Raw genomic sequence first — 20,437 nt, 5'->3', positions numbered from 1 at the left:
TTTTTTGGAATGTAATTTACTTTATGTTATGCAAATGACACTATAGCACATCGCTCATACGAAACCGGTATTTTATTGCATTTTCAGCCCCCAAACAGAAAATTAATTGAAGACGGGGTGCTGTGAAAAGAGGGGCGTGTGTGTGAGACAGAGAGAGAAAGAGAGAGAGAGAGAGTGTGTACATAAAGTAAATAGAAATGAGGATTGTGAAACGCAAACAACCAATATTCGCCAAACATCGTGGAGGACGAGCACTATCATCAGCTTATGCGAACATTGAGATTTTGCGAGGGAAACGAAACATCCGTAAACGCTTATATCATAACAGGTGCAGGTGATGTTGAAAACAGTTACAAAGGAGGAGAGTTTTTGAAGTACAAATATTTTTGAGTGCCAATTTGACATTCAACCACATAATATCGTCACCATAGTAGAGAGCCGCATTAGAAATGTTTTGCAGTAAACACTTAATTAAAAAAACGGAAAAATAAAGCGTCTTATTGTTGGGTTGTATTATAGCTGCTTCGACTTTGAGACAAGTTTTGATGGTTTTAATGGGTAATTGATTTGATTTTAAAATTATTGTACAATTATTTATAACGACACGACAAACAAATGTTTCATTAAGGTAAACGAACAGAGAGATACATAGTTGACCAAAAACGTAACAAAGGAGCGATTGCAATATGTGTGTGTGTGTGTATGTGCAGAAGAGTGAAGAAGGCATCATCATACAACAGATATTAAATACAACAGCATTTAAAAGAAAAACAGAAAAAAATAGAAACCCATAAAAAGAAATCGCTCGTTTAATAGAAATATTAGAGAGAGAGAGAGAGACAGAGAGAGAGAGAGAGAGAGAGCGAGAGAGACAGAGACAGAGGAAGAGTAGACAGCCAGAAACGATACATACGAGTGACATATGGGATTTGCTTGTTCTGAAATAAGAGTTTTTGTTTGATTTTTGCTCACAACGTACTTCCAATGCATTAACAATAGGCACAGATTCACATAATTACACGGCACACAACACATCAACACGTCATACGAAAGTAAACATATGCAAAAATAAACGGAAATATCTATATACATATGTATTATGTATATGCAAATTACACTCGATACAGACAAGTAGTAAAAAACGGTGAGCAAGAATGTGGCTGGTTTGTGGTGTGTGTATTGTTATTTTATAATGATTTTGCTTATGGAAAAAGGGATGAAAACAAATCATAGTAGCTTTAAGTAATAAGGACTAATATATAACATAGAAGCAAAATGAAGATGAGAAAAAAATAATGTAAACAAACGAAATTTTGTAGGAAAATAAAAACAGAATAAAGTACAAGAAAATAACACAACAATGAAATTAAATCGTACAAATTATTTGAAGGACAAATCAACTCAAAGAACTAGAATTTGAATGTATGTGTGTGTGCGAACATTGAGACACTGACAGAAACGTTACTATTGCAGAGTGGCTAAAATACGGTTGGTACAGATTAACACATATGTGGACGGATATCAATCAAATGAAAAAAACGGAAAGATACAAAGACAGAAAGAGAGACAGAGAGAGGTATGTATACATATCAAAACAAGAAACTAACAACAAAAATAAATAAAAACAAAAAAAAAAATCCTTAAAGCCTGACTGCACGATGGGCTCGCACAAAGTGACACAAGCAGTACTTGAAAGCGTGTGAAAGCTCTTAGCAGTAGAGTACAATACTCCACGGCAGATTTGCTGCGCATAAAACAATTCGTGTCTGCTAGCTGTTGTGTTGGTCACGCTATTGACAGCGGAGCGTAACGCACGATTCGTCATAGCAGATTAAGTTGATGATGTATGCTGATTAGTAACCGATTTGCGTTTTCACTTTACAAATGTCACTAAAAAGCCCAGCTTGACAGTATTAGCAAATTATTTTCCATTTATTTTGACATTTAGAACATGACATCTGCACCCTTCAAGCTTGGGTGTTACTAAGTGTTTAAGCTAATTTTTAAATCTAGTTCACTTAACTGACAGGTTTGATGATTTTTTTTATGATTTATTATAATTATTAAATTTATTTAAATCATGATCTGCGTAAAGAGTTCCAAATTTTCGATTGATTGATTGGCACATCATGTTTGAATTATCTTGATTACGTTGCTTAACATTTTGCTCCATCCTTTCATCCAATTCGAGTGGTTTAAACGTTAGATTTTAGGCCGGTATTGAGTTTATTAGCCGGACGCCTGCGTGCTTGCACCACAGGCTTGTCGGGAATAGTTTTAGGGGATCTGGAAGAGTTTTGGAAAAATGTAAATAAAAACCGGAAGAAGAAGAAAAAACATACAAAATCTTAACATAAAAATAAATAAAGTTATAGGGTAGGAAAAACATTTGACATATATGGATGACTTTTTGTTGGTTGATGTCGAGGATGATGGTGAACAAATATAAAACAAAACTTCAATCATTTGGTGATGATGAACACACAATATGGTAATGGTGTTAAACCATTTAGTTGACACAGTTGGACGATTGTCGAATGACGTGTCGGTGTCAGGCGTAAATAACGCGTATGAAAAAAAAATCACGCACACACAGAGAGTACTGCAAAAAATGCAACGCAAACACTGCTTATTCATGTGTTTCTTTTAAAAATCGCTCAAACAAGTAACATTTATTAAATTAAAAGATGCTAAATCGCACTCGATAGAAGCATCCGCAAAATAGAAGTGTTGCTTTGACAAATAGTGTTGTGCGACTGCACTTAAACAAACGCACCGTGTGTTTTTCCCAAGTAACACGCACCGCAGAGCGCATGAAACGTAAATTTAAAACTGAAAGGTAACGCTTTTCAAGTTACGCTGTTTGGACACATTGAATAGCACGAAAACACGTTACAACACGCTATGAACCTTACAACATAGGATAATTTTTGCTAGATTTTGACATACATCAGTTTTAGATATTCATCAAACATGACAAACAAAAATAAATCTTAAAACCATCCACAATTCGTGGTTACTATTTGAAAGTATTAAAACAATCCTGTATACGTTTGCAATACAGAAGCTACTTAAAACACAGTTTTCAATTACACGGTGCGAGAAGAAGGTTCGGTTCAGTTTTTAAGGGACAGTCACAGTTACTAGGAAGTTTTGAATGATTGTGAATTGAACAAATAATTATAGGTATTGGTTCATTTTACCTGTAGCAAACAGCCATTAACGCGAAACAAAGGAAGACACATTTGACGATTACCACTAACATGATTACCATTGCCAGGGTGCTGACCTTACCCTGGTCGTGATCTATGTGGGCCCAATCATCAGTTATCAGTAAATGCATCATTGTAGTTCGTTTTTTATTGACGATTTTTTTTTGTTGGTTTGTGCCATCGATTTGTGCGATTCAGTTGTTTCGTTTGCATTTGATATGGAGTTTGATGGTGGGTTTAGGTATTTGTGTTGCCGTATTGAGCGCATCAGGGCGCATTCGTGAACGAGGTGGGCAGCACGTGATCAGAGTGCGCGTAGGTAAGAGCGTTGTGTGTGTATGTGTGCGTACGTGCATGTTTTGTAATGGCGGAGTGAACCGACAAAGGATGCGTTTTGCGAGTGTCCAGTTTTTCAACCAGATTGAAACAAACGAGGCCGGTGTTTCCGGATATGTTACACGTTGGGCAGACAGAATGGCAGACATACACACACGTGCACACATGGTTGTGGGTGTGAAGGGGTAGTAATGGTGTCAGTTTTGTGTATCGGCATTAATCGATGTTGGAGGATTTGTTTGCCGCGGTCGTTCGCACACGTTTTGCATCGAACATCGTGCGGGGATTGGATGCAATCGACGATTGTTTTTTGTTTTAGATTTTACAATTGGCATTTGTAATGGATTTTTTGTTTTGATGCGAATCAAGGTGTGGTGACGGCGATTTTGTACGTTGTGATGTCGGTAGGCGAGAGGAGAAAGAAACAAGGAGAGAAACATTTTATAGCAAAGTATTGACTAAGATGTGTATGGAATCTGCACCGTATGGCAGTTGTAATGCTTGTCGCGTTGGACAGATTCGATGTTTGGTAGCTTGTAGTGGTTTTATTACTGGTGTTTTTTTTTTATTCGGTATTTGTGGCAACACCAACAAGGAACGGAAATGATCCAAGAGAGAGAGAGAGAGAGAAACAAAGAAAGAGAAAGAGAAAAAGAAAGAGAAGCGGCCTTGGCGTTCTGTTACGTTCCGTAAAGCCTTAAGCGCCCCTTTAGACGGGAGTAACACAATCAGAAACCGCAATCGCAACCGTTTGGAACAATTTTTAGCCTCTCCGTATGCAATCCGCTACTCTATTGTGTTCTACACTGATTGCACAACTTGGTTGCATTGCTTCAAATATTTTCCCAATGCAATCATGCAACAGTTTGCATGATATTGATGCAGATTTCAGCGCGTATGAGTGTTTAAATGCGTTAATTTGGCAAGTAACGATTATCCCGTATCTTAGAACACATAAAAATCTAATTTTAATTTTTGAATTATCCATACGTTCGGATCGGATTCATGAGATGTATTTCGGCGTTGCTGATTACTGCATTGCTGATTGCGTAGTGCCCAACTAAAGGGCTCTTTACCGGAACACGAGGTATGCAATTGTAGCGAACGAAAACATTGTGTTTTTTCTCTCATGTAAGCTTTGCATTATAAACAAAGAGACAAAGCGAAGAAACGTCAAAACGGTCTTTATAGAGTGATGAACACAACATAATGCAAACTTAACGCAGGAACAATACACTGTCGCTCTAGTAATAGCGTAACATGAGACTCAAATTTGAAGACGATTTATTCGTGGCTGTGTGTAGGCGTGAATGTGTTTGCTGTGTGAAACTGTCGAAAACAAGTTGACGATTACCATTGTCATAATTTGTTCCCGGTTAATCTTTGTGGTGCTGTATGTTTGTGTGGATGGGGAGGGTATGGTTCGCTGTAGCTTGAGCTTTCTTCTTGGCTATCAACTGAATCAGGAAAACTAACTATAGCATAGCTATAGCTCATTCAAACGCACTGTTACAGTCGCCCGAGCCTAGTCGGCACTTATGCCATAAGACACTCGAGTGTACTTTAATTAACTAAACAACTAGCCATGAGTAGAAATGGGCACGGAATAAGGTGCTGATCAATTTGTTAGTTGGGTTCGCGTACGCTAGCGCCCTCTTGCGACAATTTGTGAATCCTAACAATCCCAACCGTATACCTGATTTGCTTGACAAAATCAAATGAAAAGAGGTGATTTGAGGGGGGCACGATCGAAAGAATCTGCATTATGGGAAATCGAGAAAACTTTACTATCCCTAGAGCAACTTTCCAAGGCGCTGAAACGATTAGAAACCCATTAATAGTGTTTCTTAAACCCAGGGTAATAAGTATGCACGAGACGTGTGGAAAGAGATATATATATATATATATATATATATATATATATATATATATATATATATATATATATATATATAGAGAGAGAGAGAGAGAGAGAGCGAAAGAGAGAGAGAGAGAGAGAATGAGAGCGAGAGAGAGAGACCTAAAATGTATGCACGAAAAGTCACTCATGTTTTTAGGGTGTGTTGTTCACGGCTGATAGGTTTAAAGGAAAAGGGTTCTACTTTTTCCTTTTCGGCTCTACTGATCATTGATCTTGTAAGGAAACTTGGGCATGTGAGTGTTGCATGGGTAGTTGTAATGCTTTTTTCCTGTTTCTGCTCATTGTTTAGAATGTGGCATGTGTGTTCTTGTGCTCTGGTAATGTTTTGCACAGCAGCTAAGGTTTCCTTCTTCTGTATGACTTATTATTGTTTTACTTAATTATAATGCAAATCGGCAGTATTTGGCTTGAGGTTTGTTGTATAACATTTCTACACGGTGTATTGATCAAAAACAAAAGCATTAAAATGTCTAAAACGAAACCATCGGACAAACTGAAATTGTTTAACAAGACGTAGCAAACACTACTGTTGGTTGTTGTTGTTTTTTGGGTTGGAAAATATGGAACGCAGCAAGCACGGGCAACGAATAGACTTACCGTAGCGAGTCGTTTTCTTCTCCATGATGATAGTGCTTTCCGACGTGGTGGACGTGATCAGCGACGGGTACGTGGTAGTGATATGCGCCTGAATTGAGCAATCCGGGCCAGTCCAGCCAAACTTGCAGAAGCACTTATTGTTGTTGGTACAGTCCTGCCGGAAACAGACAAGAGGAGCGGGTGGTATGTGGAGGGGAAAGTGGGTTAGGATCAGAGGCATCTTTGCATGCCGCCATTGTGGCGCGTCAACTAAACACTCCCGATGTTCTGACATATTGGAGTATTTTGCTCGCTCTTTTTCTATAGAGTGAGTATTTCCCATAAAATTCCGAGCAATCAGGGATTCTGGTAACGCAGATGTACACAGACAAAGAGAGAGAGAGAGAAAAAAAAGAGCAGGTAATTGGAACAACCCCTCTACTTACCCCATTGCCGGAGCATTCGAGATTGTTATGGTTCGTCGGACACTTTGTTTGATCGATGTATGGAAAGATACTGACGCAAGTCTGATTGACGCAGATCAGATTATCACCGCACGGTGTACCGTCGCGTACCAGTCCGTACGGTGGCGTGTTGGAGTTAGTGGACGCCCCAGTGATTGACCTGGCGTAGAGGAATTTGACATGAGAGGTGCATCACTGTCAGATGAGAGTTTCAATGGTGATGATTGTCGTAAAACTTACTTGCATTCGTACTCCGTGCCGCGTATGGAGATGATTGCCCGCGAGTACAAATGTTCGCAGCAGTCCTCCACTGGCGTACGGTCGCCATCCTTGCACTGAAGTGAACCACACTGAATATTCCTGGACATAAGGAAACGAAAATAGAGTAAGAAAGCATGAGTAAGATGGAAAAATGAAGAAAGAGAGAGATAATAAGAGAGAGAGAGCAAGAGAGAGAGAGAGAAAGGGAGAGAGAGAGAGAGAGAGAGAGAGAGAGAGAGAGAGAGAGAGAGAGAAAGATATAGAGAGGGGGATTCGATATGGAATTGAAGTTCTTGGAAGAATGTAGAGTAGCGAGATCTTACTCTGGCTCGCATTTGATGTAGTTGCCATTGGCGTCCTTGCCGCAATGGCCGTTAATGGAGCCCTTCGAGTTGAACTGTTCGTAGCACACTCGATCGGCACCAGTACCGCTGTAACCCCAGATTCGCTCGCACTGGGCGGCCTGCGTAGGGCAAACACCGTTGAAGCAGTAACCTGTGCGAAAATAAAAGAAATTACGTTATGGAAGAGCTTCAGTGCCTATCTACGCATTATGTTTGAAGCAATCCATACCTGTAGAGAAGCCGGTAGAGTTCATACCGCACGGGTTGCCATTCTTCTTATGTACATCGGGCGGGCACTGGCCAGACTCGCCATTGCAGTACTCGGGTAGGTCGCACTCGTTGTGCGCATCGCGGCATATGACGCCCGGAGGCTTTAGAATACATTTATCACAGCAGGGCCCAGTCGCGCACTGGGACTCCTTTTTTAGCTTGCAGGTGATGCCGTCACAACACGGATCCGTCTTGTCGCAATCGAGTGCACTGCCACAGTCGCACTCCTCGTCATCCTCCACGATCCCGTTGCCGCAGTTCTTACGAAGCTCCACCTGGTAAAGTCGGTATAGTCGTGAATGTCTCCGTCACTTCTCATCCCCTCCCCAAAACGTACCTCATTCGGTTTGTTCAACAAACAGAGACCGTGTCCGATGCGCAACGCATCGATGTAATCCAGTCGACTGCATTCGGAAAACTTGTACGGCTGTACGTTCTCCAGACCGACAATCGATTGCGACATAATGCAACCGTGCCAGTCGCGACAGATGCATTCGTCACCTGAGCAGACGTGTTCAGAGCAGTGGAAAATGTTAAGCGAATGAGTAGTCTACACGAGCATCATCCCACGGTACTTACGATTATCGTCGTGACCCATGCCAATGTTGTGTCCTATCATGTGCGCCATCGTTCCGGCGAGCAGATGCGGCTCATAAGGATTCATGTCTACGCTTATGCCAACAGCCTTCGGTGTGCACACGGTTTCCGGAACGGACATGCCAACTTCACCGCCTGCAAATGTCTCGCCACTGCCAATGATATGAGGTAACGCAAGGATCAGAAAAGTTCTACGCTTTGACAGGCTAAAATTACTTACGTCAGCAGCTGGGTCGTATCTTTATCTATTTTATACAAATTCCTAGATGTATAATCGTTAAAATTGGATATTGCTTTGCTAATATCTTTGCCTCCGTCGATTTGGGCCTGGTTTTGGCCCTGCCATGTTTCGATATATACAACGGACACGCGTGTGTTCAGAGTACGGAAGTACTGCAGTGAGGTAAAATGGGAGTGGAAAAAGATACGTTAATCGTCCCGATCAAGGCACAGGATTTTTTCCCCTAATATCCTGCTCACCCCTCTTCATACGTACCAGATCAGCAATGTTCGCCACCTGTATGGCATCGTGGACCACCTCTGTCCGGGTGCTGCCGTTGCGCTTCTGGAACATCGCCTTGTCGATAATGAGGGCCGTTTCGATGTACTTGGTGGTTTCGCGCACATCCCGCCTGTACCGGCCAGCACCGTTGCGATCGATCAGCTCCACTAACCCGGCATGGTGGCTGCTGCCGCGGCGTATCGATCGCGTCCTCCACTCGAGGTTGCCAGAATTCGCACAGCCTTTATTTGATTTTGTACGTGCTTCAAATATAACATGTGGATGTTTCTGCTGAAACGAACGGGTGGTGTTTTTTTAGCATTTGTTCCAGAACAGAAATGAGACGCTTGTTTTGTTTGTTTGCTTTGTTAACAGGGCACACACATACAGGAGGAGTGCTGACTATCGATGTTGCTTTCTCCCAAGACATACACCAAACAGCCCTATGGAAAGAATTCGAGCTATTGGACGAATGTTCAGACCTCACGGACCACGCCGGAGGGACTTGCAACAAGATCTTCACCGCGGCTCCTGATGTGTTTATCCCCTTAACGGGAAGAGCGGGTTAAACGGGGTCAGTCGCGTTATCAAATCGAAAGAAGATGGAAAAATAACATACCGATAAATCACCTCCGTAAAATGGATGAATAACAAACGTTTCATTACCGACGTGTATCACACCGCTGACACCGTTGCAGGTGTGGAAGGCTGCACTAGCTCCCGGATAGTCTTTAACCGTACCGTGGTAGTAGCAGTGTTCAATTTCCTGTCAAGTGCGGCCGACCAGACGAGAGCGTCAGTGAGACTGTGACTTTGCTGGACCCCTTGGTTAATAACCCCCCTTTAAACGATCCTACTTACTCGATGTGAATCCTGAGCGAACCCGCTAGGTAGATAGTGCTTCTGTACAATGTTGGGAGCTAGTAATTGTCTGTGAGGCATAGCGTTTGAAGAGAGGGGGAAACACAAAAGCAAAAGACAAAGGTAAACCATTAGGAGGCTGGCTTGGAACGGCTGAGATACGATTAAAAAAAGGCGCTCGCTGGAGAAATCGTGCTTAGCGCAGCGAATACTCACGTATTTAATTCCAAATCTAATCGAAATTTATGGTTAAAAGCTTTTATCAAAAGTGATGTTCGATGAAAATGCTTCCCAGTCTGCAAACGAAAGCGATAGGAGAGATAAACGTGTAAATGGTAAAAAGGGGGAAATGAAGGTTCATTAGTTTTATCGTAATTGCGCAGGCGGTGTTTGGTTGCCGTCCGTAAATGTCTGTGTAAGAGAGAACTCAGCTATTCCCCCCCCCCCCCTCCTCTCCTCACCCCTCCATGACCTTCCCTACCCGGGGACGGCGATCACAGTATCCACTCTAAGGCAATTCTGGGGACCAGCACAGCCCTGCCCAACCTCGTTCGAATATTCGCATGCTCAAATTATATACCACTAATGCCTGTAACCGTGCGAGATGTCGATTGTCAATTCCTTGTACCCGGTCACCGGTGTCCTTGAAGGCCCCGGAGTCTTTTGCATCTGCATCGCATAGACTCTCTTGCAGACGCCCGGAGCAGGTCACATTCTCTCGTTGGATTTTTCTTTTCCAATAAATACGTTCATTTCCGTCACACAGTGCTCCAGTCTGCCCGACCCACGAACAAACAAGTGCTGAGTCCCTCACCCAATCTGGCTTGGGTGGTGATGTGTTGCCGAGACTTCTCCCCTTACCACCCCCCCCCCCCCCTCCTTCTTGCCGCACGTTCGAGATGCGAGCACACTGTTTCGAAAGCAATTGTCCGGATGAACGGAAACGGATGACTATGATTTCCGCTGACGAATAAGCGACCCGAACGATTTGTGCAGGTACGTGTGCCTAACAAGCATCCGCTGACGCGATGAAGATGCAAATCTCGTGATTGTGTTTCATTTTCTTTCTTTTGCTGTGTTCCCCGCTTCAGTAGAATCTCTTTCTGGTTGGCACTCTCAATCCCTTTGCACGATCGGCGTTCGGAGCCGTGTACATTCCACCGTTTCGGCATCGACTTTCTTGCCGGCCTGTCAATTGGGTCACTACAGCGGGAACCAAAGCCCCCGGAGATAAAGCACGCGGACAAAGAAAAACTGCCAACCGAAGGCGGTATCTAATTTTTCATCACTTGATTATTCCCGCTGTTCTGATTAAGGAATTGCTCTGTAATGAGTGTTGGAGATTTTTAATCGATGCTACGGGTTTTTTCTCTGTTCACCCTCGGATTGCGGTAATGTATGCCGGCCCAAGGTGCCACGGAAGAGAATTTGCTTTATCATTTCCGATCACATTGTAAATTTATTAGCGTTTTTTTTCATATGTACGACGCGTCGATACTTACCCTCGATCGACCACGGCCACCTCCACTGCCGGAGTAGCTACCGTCATAGCCACGCTGTGGAAACTGCGGACCAGTACCGGGCAAACGACGAGAGTGAGCGACAGAGATATAAAAGAGTAATGAAAAGGAAAAGAATATAGTTATATCGAACCTATGCAACCACCGATCCGCCGGGAAAGTGGTTTTCGTGTAGTGTCGTGCAGCTGAAATAAGAGACAAAAGAGGCTGGGGCATCTTGTACGGGTAAAACAATAGTACGCTTGACGTAAAACAAAACAAGGATAACAAACTTTCGCCTAGTACGCATCCAAAGCTTACTGCTTCACCAGCAAACAAACGAGTTGCTTCTTAGTGGTGTAAAACAGGTTCTAACCGTATGTGCGGATTGCATACGTGAAAAGCTCGAAAGCAATGCAACTGACGTACGCAAAAGCAAAAAGAAATGTTGTTATTTTTTAATGAAAGCACCTCTTCGATGTCTCAATTGTTGATGCTATGTAACGATTTGTCTTGCACTGATAGACACACGCAAACACGAACAGCCATGTAATATATGTAACGCTTTCGCCCTATTCGCCAGGAGCAGATGTAATGTATTTGCTCTAGAGATTGTTGCCTAGATTGACGGTGCCAAGTGAGCAGTAATAAGATAATGGACGGATGTCTAAGTACTAGAGACATGGGGAGATTAGCGACAGAGCGAGTATATTTAAGTGACGCGTGTCCTTTTACATTCGACCGGAATGGCATCCTGCAGAATCCACTTAACCACACATTCACAGTTATCTCGGAATACTCCAGGTTGTTTGCTTAGGTACCTAATGCAAATACATTTGCCAGCGTTTTTGTTTTGCTGTGCACCATTTGCATTCTATCGGTTTGCTGGTAACTGAGTGAGTTGATAATGAAGTGAGCTTTGCGTGAGAAAACAGAAAACATGTATGTATGGAGCTAACCTAAAATTTCGATGATTTGTGCTCGTGAACATATCTTTTTAAAATGGGTAAGTGACATACTGTTTGCAGGGCTACTGTGCACCTCATGTCGAGGGAAACATCTCCTCAAACAGTATGTGCGCGGGATGACGGGAATGGAAAACCAAACAGAGGTAGGAAAAACGTACGAATGTAAGAGATGCGACTAGGTAGGGACAAAAAACTCAAGAAAACAAAACCCCAAAAGCTCTATGATAAGAGAAAATAACATAAAACGAAAACAGGAAACATGTGAAAATGGGATGCATATGTTATGATAGAAAGGAACACATACCGTTCCACCCGTCTCATCACCACCATACACAGCATAATTAGCTTCATAATAATAAGATTTACGTGTACGTGTCCGGTTCGTATCCGCCGGTTCGCGGAAGCGATAGCGTACCTTTGGCTGGTTAACTTCTCGCGTCGAGATGCCCATCTTCTCATGATGGCGCAGCTGTACGGGATAGATAATCTGGTAGTAGCTGCTACCGATCTTATCCACTAGCTCCTGGTTTTGTTGGTGCTCCTTCAGTAAACGCTCGACTTCACCTTCAAAACAGTGGCCAAAGAGTGAGAAAGAGATAGAGAGAGAGAGAGAGATAGAGAGAGAGAAATAGAAAAGAGAGAGAGAAAGAGAAAGAAAAAGAGGAGCGGTCGGTTATTAAATTTGGCAGCCAAAAATTATGCAACACAGCTTGCTGAGGCACCGAGTTGACAGGTGAACCTAGGAACTTTATCTCCTCGCTGTGCTGACGACAGCATTCGTACTAGGGAAGATGGGGTGGGGTGAGAGGTAAGGGTTTTTGGGAGGAACTCCGCCCGCGGGAGAAGAGAAACTTTTCACTCCAACTTGTCACCGAGATATGAGCGGAGATGCTATGGAAAGGACGTTAAGCGTCACCAGAACAACACAGAAACACGCCGTCGAGCGCCAGCGACAATGACAAGATGGCAAGATGTGAAACTTTGTCCTGTGCCAGGCTCGTAGGCGGTCAGACGTACAGTGGACCGCAAAGCGTGCTACGCTAATGGATTTATGTGCTGATCAAAACTTACCTACTGGGCTTTCCTCATTCCAGAATGAATCATCCAGAGTGTAGTCAGCTTCTAGAAAGAGAGTTCATCAAGCAAAGGGAAACGGCATCGATTAGATTGCATAATGATTGCAGGAAGTTGGCACCGGCAGCTGCGTCGTTGGGCTGCCGGGAACATGTGTAGGAACTTGTGTAAACATTTATTCGAGCACTTGTGCTCGACGAGCTGCAAGCTGCGGTTACTGCACGGTAGGGGATGTTGGAGCAGTGCATGATCCTGATGGCGAGATATGGCCAGATTGTAAATGTCGGTGGAAGACACTTTTGGACTCAGACGGGCCGCCCAGATTGTCGAAGTTTAACAATGAGGAAATTGAGACTCAGGAGACTTCTTCCACGGGGTATTGGATCGGGTGGAAGTTTCCGTACATATCAAGCACAGATGAGGGGTTGGTGGGTTGAAGATGCCGTTTCACGCTACTGTTTCAGCACTAACCACCTCATTGTTGAAGGTTTGCCTGCAGAAAGCAATTCTGATTTGACGTATCGGTTCCTGCAACTCATTCGCTAGTAGTATCGCTGATTACCGTTGTGTGTTACATCAAATTTCTCCTATCGCTCGCTGTGAAGCTATGGCGTTGTTAACGTTTCGTTTCAGAATCCAAACGCTTTGCCGCACTACTTTAATCACGGGTAAAGCGTAGGAATTCTAAAACAAACCATTAACTAAAGCAGCGTGACTTTCACTCAGCGTGAGACATCACTGGCGCGTTTTGCTGCCAGCTTCTGCTCCAGTCTTGCCCTAAACGCCGGGCGCCATTATGGCCTGTTTCATGTTTTAGCGCTGTCATACATTTTGTATTCCCTTTCTTTCTCCTTCGCTCTCTCGCTCTCTGTTTTGGACGTTTTCTACGTCCACTTCTCGTTTGCAATCTATTTTTAAGCTATCTGCAACCAGTAAGCACTAACGATAGGCAGTGGTTTTTGGTCCATGCCCCCTTCTCTGGTCATTCGTTTGTTGTGCTGTCAGTTTTAGCGAGCGTGTCCTGCGGTGGCGGTGACGCTTGTTGCTGGTTGTGGTTGGGAGCTTATACAGTTACTGCTTTTTCTGTGCGATATATTTCGATTTTACTATTTTTGTTTTGTTTAAAACCACACTGTCAAAAAGACAGAAGCCTAACTTCACTAAAAGCAAAACATGGCACCCTATTTACGTTCTGAGGACAGCGGAAATGGTGTTTGGAATGGGAAATAAAGATGAACCAAAAATATCGGGCACCTACCTCCAGCAGATTCGGCGAGTGTCATTACGAGGGCGAGTAGCAGCGCCCTCAGCGGGCTCATTAGTTTCATGTCTACTAAAGCTGTATCGTACGAACGTGCTGCGAGCTTGCGTGTGCGAACGATGCCATTCGAGCCTGTTCGAGCCCCCTTCCTCAACCTCCCGCCCTGCAGGTCCCCCGTTTGGTATCTCTGGGGCTCCGTTTGGCAGTTGGGTACACGCTAACTACACGCCCTGCAAACACAGCTACTAGTGCCTACTGCTAGTGTCTGGCGAGCCGTTCGGTAACATCGCTACGAATTGCGTGCCTGTGCGTTTAAGTGCAGGGCCTGGAACCGGTCGAGCAGCGCCAATACTTGCCCGCGTCGGACAACACACGCTCCAGTCAGGCGTAAATGACACTTTTGCACAGCGGTACAGTTTGCTTTAGCTACCTGCCCGATTACGGGTGCACAGTACAGCATTAGGAACACTGAACATTTCAGGCAGTCGTCGTAGTGAATCTGGGTTGATCTACTTTTTAGTCTAAGACAGTGAGCTAAGGAAGGGTACGAGGGACAGCAAGATCATCTCTAAACGAGTAGCAATCTTCTGCTGAGCAGGTATTGAATTGTATACATATACTACTATCCTTCGATAGACACACACATACACAAACACTCTTTGCGTCCTTACGATCGCATACTTCTCATTTAGAGCTCGAACAAGGCAGCAGCAATGCTCTCATAGGTACACATAATTGCAATCGCATTACTGCTCGATTTCGTTGCTCGACGCTGAAATAACGAAACACACACGCACATACATATACAGGCACCAGCAACACAGATACACACTGATGCACAGCTATCCAGATTACAGCTTCTGCGGAAACTACAGTGCCCACAACATGTGAGTGCAGACGAACAGAGAGATATAGATGTATGTATGTATATGTTTAGATATATAAATATTTATATATACATATACGAGAGACGATGAAACCTGTTTCAAAAACGTTTACTACCCCACTGACGGGGGTAACGATAACAGATGACTAGCGATAGCGATATAGAGTCTTGCTGGTTTAGTAACAGTGCTTATATTGAGGAGTTGGGCGATCGATCCGAAATCCACACTATAGCTGGAAGGGTATCCCCGTTAACGGTAATAGGGAAGGGGAATATCTGAAGTCTTTAAGTTGTCCGCTTCAGCGTTAACGCAAACCACATGCTCGATATTTCAAATGCTGCTTTCGTATGCGTGCTTTTAAAAGCAAACATACACACACACGCGCGCACACACACACAACTCAGCTACGTTAACGGTGCACTGGTCCAAGTTTCTTTCGCGTTACGCTGACCGTTACTGCTCGACTCCACGCCCACTCCTCGCAGTAGTGTTGTCCCTTCGTATCGGGTGCGTTTCGATCGACGGTTGACCATTATAACAATGAATGCGGCTTACCTGCGGCGCGATGAAAACATGAAACGAAGAAAGAAAGAAGAGAGAAATATTTTAGTCTAAATAGAGACTGGCATCCTGAGCAGAAGGTATTGGCCAAGCTGGCAATTTGGACGGGCAGCTAATTGCAGGTCGGTACTAGTTTGCATCGCGCAGCTTTATCTCGCGCGCTTAGCCAAACGTGAAAGTTTTTATTTTATTGTTTGTCTGTTTCCTAGTGTATGTATCGTTTGGGCAACGTTCGTTATCACCAAACGGTACATTCTGCAACGAGCAGGAGAAAAGGGGAGAAGAAGGGTAAGAGCTGTTCTAGATTTGACGTATCCAGACAATCACCAATTATGTCGATTGTATCGTTCGAGTTTACAGTCCAATGACATCGTGATGCAGTGATAGTTTTTTGTTGTTGCTGCTTGTGTCGTGTTTGCTAGTTATCCTTTTCTCGTTCATCCTCCCCCCCTCCTCCTTATGCTACTCTCCCTGCTTACCTTTGACAACCTGGGAGCCCTTGCATCGTCCAGGGCCAACGGACGTGTGCAGGGGATTAGCAGCCGACATCGGTTGCTGTAGGGTGTAAGAGCACGCCATGTACCTAAATACATCGTCGTCTGGCACTTCGAACTGCCGCATGACTAGAATGCTCGAGGTTTTGCTGCCTTCATTCGCGTTGTTTGCCGTTTTGTGAGCACAACGCTCCTCTAGGCATAAAGTTTTGAAACTCACCACCGCCTGGCTGTACGATAATGCCTTTGTTCTACTATCAGCATAAATCAACCGAGTGATAAGTGATATTGCATGCTGACAACGGCGGCGACGGTGACCGTGGTAACACAGTGTAAATGTAACTTAAAAAATAAAACCACACGCATAGACTCACAGCTGAAATGCATGCAGCCATGCCCCACTTTGTGTCCGAGTGTGCAGACTGTGTGTGAGTTTTTATTAAAGTATTTTTTTTTCGTTATACTATCGCCTTCCTGCTCAATTCGTTGTTATGCCGGGCACCAGGTCAGTGCGGAAAAATCCTAAAGCAGCGATATCAAATTCATTTGACCACGCGGTCAAAAATGCTACTGCAAATAGTAACACGGGCCGCAGCCTAGTTTTTATATGACATTATATGATACAAAAATTAGATCTTTAGCAGTTCTTTTCACTTGATTTACCGATAACAGTGGCGTTACAATAGTTCGATTCGATTGCAAATAAAGTGAAATAAAACTTAACTGTAGCAAAATCAAATGGTCAAATGCCTCAAAAATTCAAATCAATTGGTCAAATGCCTCTGTTATTTTAAAATTTTGATGGTTTTGTATCAACTAACTACATTTAGTACGCATAACTAATAGCAATAACTGGCAATGGCTCACTAGGTTGGTTTATCCATGACAGAATAGTAAATGTTATGTTTAGTATAAGTGTCATTTTTATAATTAATATTTTTGAGCTGATATTGATAGTGAACAGCATTTACGTAAATAAGAAACAGTAAATTCTTATTTTTGATGCTTTGATGCCACATGTCGGGTCGGTTTATTCAGTGTACTTAGACAAATCTTCATTTGACATTCGGGGAGTGCAAGGTGTCATACAAGTCCTTAGTAACCGTTTTTGATTCCTGTTGGTTGAGCGATTTTGTAAAATTTTCCAAATATTTTTCTTATATAAATTGTTTTTTAGATCACCTTGTTTGAACCAAGTACCTTGTTTGATTGCTTAAAAAAATATTGTTACAAACCCACATGCAGATGAGTGAGTTACTTCGGGACATTCCCAATTTTGTATGAGCTGAAACGCAAGTTATTTCTTTACATAATTGTTCATATTATATTTGTTACTAATAAATTTAATTATTTGAAAGGGTTTAACAGAGCTTTCATCATTTTTTAAACCATTTTTATAAAAATGTCTGGAATTAAATGCTTATGTTTATGAATATAAACAATTTCTTTTTTTGTATAACTTGAACTGTTTTTGGAATTCTTATATTCTTTGTGCTTACATCCATTGAAAATAGGTACGAAAAAAACACCCGGGAAATTTATATTGACGACGCTTGGTCTGACAACTAGTGGAGAAAACCAGCGCAGTTGAAAGTCTCTTCATATTTCAGGCGTCCGGAATCGACTGACATGTACTGTAGAAGCAGAAGTGCAAAATAAATTTTGGCTCAAGCGTTTGCCACACCGAAAGACCTCGCGGGCTGCAATGGCCCACGGGCCACCATTTGACATCTCTGCTCTAGAATGTTATACTTTGCCTAAACGGCACAACAAAACATGAAGATGTAGAGAAGCAAAGATCCCATTGATATCCACTCTGATGCCAATCACTCTAGTGCTGTGCGTTAATTTGTATGTGTGTGTGTGGGTCTGATTTACCTTTATAGCTGGCTTCAAGCAGTGGCTTACAGCACATAACTCCCACTCCATTTCAGAAAGGGAATCTGGATCAACACACACACACACACACACACACACACACACACACACACACACACACACACACACACACACACACACACACACACACACACACACACACACACACACACAAACTGTATGGCCAATGAGTGATGTAGTGGGAGGATAATGATGCTGCTGTTGATGGTCATGGAGCACCCAGGCAAATGTTATGAAAGGAGGAGGAGGGTTGGTAGGACACCATGACAAGGGAAGCCATTTTAGGAGCGTAATTGGGTGACTCAGTGATATGGCGCGTAGGCGAAACAAACCTGCCATTACCCCCTCCACATCTCTCTCTCTCTCTTTCTCTCTATCTCTCTTCCTTTGCCTTCTTCCCCGTAGCGGCATCTATGGGGAGCAGCCGAGACGAGAGTTAAATTGTTTGCACCGACTGACAGCTACATTAATTCACATCGACTTATACCGACTACATATAAGTGGAAGGGGTTGGAAAACGATATCGTGTAGGACACGGGCTGACCTCTCTCTATCTTCTCTCTCTCTCTCTCTCTCTCTCTCTCTTTCTCTCTCTCTCTCTCTTTTTTTCTCTCTATTTTTCTCTATTCTTCTGTTATTCTCGTTCTCTTGTCTTCCCATGTTTCGCTCCCGAGTATATCCCAATGTATCCTTAATGACGTGGTACGAAACTACCCTACGCCTCGGCCTTCTCTTCTGGTATGTCTGTGTGTATGTGATTCAAACGGATCTGGTTCACTTTTTATTACCGGATCAATCCACATCCTGCCTTCCTTGCTCCTTTACAACCGTCCCCTCTCCCTCCTCCCCCTCTCAACCGTTTCATGGATGACGGTGGCATCCGTTTGTCATCCGGGGCAGGAAGCGACCGAACAAAACCCAATGTCAAATCAGCCATCGAATGTAGGTCGTCCATTTTTAATGGCGCATGATTGGCACTGTAACTGACGTGGCGCGAGTGCGCGCGGCGGAAACTGTGAGCGGGAAGGAGGAAAAGCGGTGGAGGTGGAAACCAGTATGCAAAACCGATGCCGAGTGCCACTTAAAGTGGCTCACTAATTGATTCTTGATTCCATCCCACAACCCCTGCCCTCCTTCCCCCACACCCCGTCCCTTTCTGTTTCGGTTAGCAGACGTCGAACACCTTCGCTCCCTCCGCTCAGTAGTCGCCTGTCAGTAGTCTTTTACACGGTGGCAACTAATCTAGCGCCCTGTGAGGGGCGCGACAAGTGGCTACATGTGATAAAAAACCGGCACACCGCGAGGAAGTGGGACTCGCGAATCAGAGTGAGCGATACATAAAAATATATATATATATATGTATATACTAGCTGGCCCGACAAACTGAATCATTCAAAAAAAAAAACTAAAATATTCCATAATTGTTTTGTTACTTGGGATTGTTGTATCGTGCCCGTATCCCCTCAGGATCCGATCATCGAGTGTAAACCGCCAGGCACCTCACACCAAGTGTCAAAATGCCGTATACAACACAACAACAATCCTGCTCTTTGTACGGGAGTTAGAAAATCATTATTAAATTAAGTTTAGTGTAACATCTGGACGATTTTTAAATCTTAAAACCTATTCTCATACCACCATAAGGTGTGTGCGAAGTTTCGTTGAAAATGATCCAGCCGATTCAGAGGTTGCTCGCAACGAACACCGTGACACGAGATTTATATATTATGTATATAATATATATAAATATTTTATAGTCGAGTACCGCTTCTTGCGGCGCCTAATCCTCCCTCTCCCTCCTCCATCCCTGTGAGAAAATGTTTTGTTTCTTGCTGTTTGTCGTCTCTAAACCTGGAGATGGCAACACATTTTAGGTACCCGGTACGACAACACAGCAGTTAATAACTATTGCAACTAGGGATGTACCAAATTGGGTATTTTCAAATTCGAGAAAAAAAAATCAACGGGTATTTTCCCATTAAAAAAATGGTATTTTCCCGTTAAAAAAATGCTATTTTTCCGGGTAGATTGGGTTTTTTCAATCGCGCAACACCGAATGAGGATTTTTGCATATTGGATGTAATATGATCTATGGATGGAACGACATCCAAAGGAAATTTGATGTGAGAGTGAACATTTTGACAAGCATTAAGCACGAGGTTTAGTGATTTCAGTAGAACATTTCTTAAATGCAAAACATAGAAAACATCAGTGCTATAACTCCTAACAGAAAGCGCTTAAGCACTTGTATTAGTGATGGGCAAGTCAACTCAAGCCTACCAGGGTGGAGCAGTCCGTAAGCGACCCAGAATTGTACGGATTCAGTAGGTGCAACTATGTCAAAGCGACTCCGACTCGTTGGGGCAGCGAGTTCGGATCGGGTCGGGCCAAGGCCGTATCATCAGTAGATGCGAGAAAGCACCTGCGTTGCCAACCCGTAGGTGCAGCGA

At 43.3% G+C, this 20,437-nt stretch overlaps 2 protein-coding genes across 26 annotated transcripts in view; one reads left to right on the top strand and one right to left on the bottom strand.

The window, feature by feature from the left end:
• LOC1270470 (uncharacterized) overlaps positions 1-20,437 on the bottom strand; it is a 107,811-nt gene that overhangs the window by 31,505 nt on the left and 55,869 nt on the right. For 10 of the 25 annotated variants that reach the window (XM_061659695.1, XM_061659789.1, XM_061659728.1 and 7 more), the window contains exons 3-17: positions 12,883-12,933; positions 12,116-12,375; positions 10,847-10,909; positions 9,561-9,640; positions 9,345-9,414; positions 9,103-9,249; positions 8,478-8,774; positions 8,202-8,374; positions 7,964-8,133; positions 7,722-7,885; positions 7,344-7,659; positions 7,094-7,265; positions 6,750-6,869; positions 6,492-6,669; positions 6,067-6,220 (exon numbers count right to left, since the gene is read on the bottom strand). In XM_061659695.1, the coding sequence (XP_061515679.1) occupies positions 6,067-6,220; positions 6,492-6,669; positions 6,750-6,869; positions 7,094-7,265; positions 7,344-7,659; positions 7,722-7,885; positions 7,964-8,133; positions 8,202-8,374; positions 8,478-8,774; positions 9,103-9,249; positions 9,345-9,414; positions 9,561-9,640; positions 10,847-10,909; positions 12,116-12,375; positions 12,883-12,933 (2,415 nt within the window). Of the gene's footprint in view, positions 1-3,203; positions 3,307-6,066; positions 6,221-6,491; positions 6,670-6,749; positions 6,870-7,093; positions 7,266-7,343; positions 7,660-7,721; positions 7,886-7,963; positions 8,134-8,201; positions 8,375-8,477; positions 8,775-9,102; positions 9,250-9,344; positions 9,415-9,560; positions 9,641-10,846; positions 10,910-12,115; positions 12,376-12,882; positions 12,934-14,143; positions 15,589-20,437 lie in introns of all 25 variants that reach the window. The other 15 variants (XM_061659718.1, XM_061659796.1, XM_061659834.1 and 12 more) reach the window with 8 other exon arrangements.
• LOC1270437 (fatty acid hydroxylase domain-containing protein 2) overlaps positions 19,466-20,437 on the top strand; it is a 428,943-nt gene continuing 427,971 nt past the window's right edge. The window contains exon 1 of the mRNA XM_309133.6: positions 19,466-19,716. The gene's annotated coding sequence lies outside the window, so the exon portion shown is untranslated. The remainder of the gene's footprint in view (positions 19,717-20,437) is intronic.

This window comes from Anopheles gambiae, chromosome X (assembly GCF_943734735.2).
Source record: "Anopheles gambiae chromosome X, idAnoGambNW_F1_1, whole genome shotgun sequence".
NCBI classification, from domain to species: Eukaryota; Metazoa; Arthropoda; class Insecta; order Diptera; family Culicidae; genus Anopheles; species Anopheles gambiae.
Note: the sequence above shows the minus strand (reverse complement) of the source record. Positions and strands in the feature narration are given on the sequence as shown.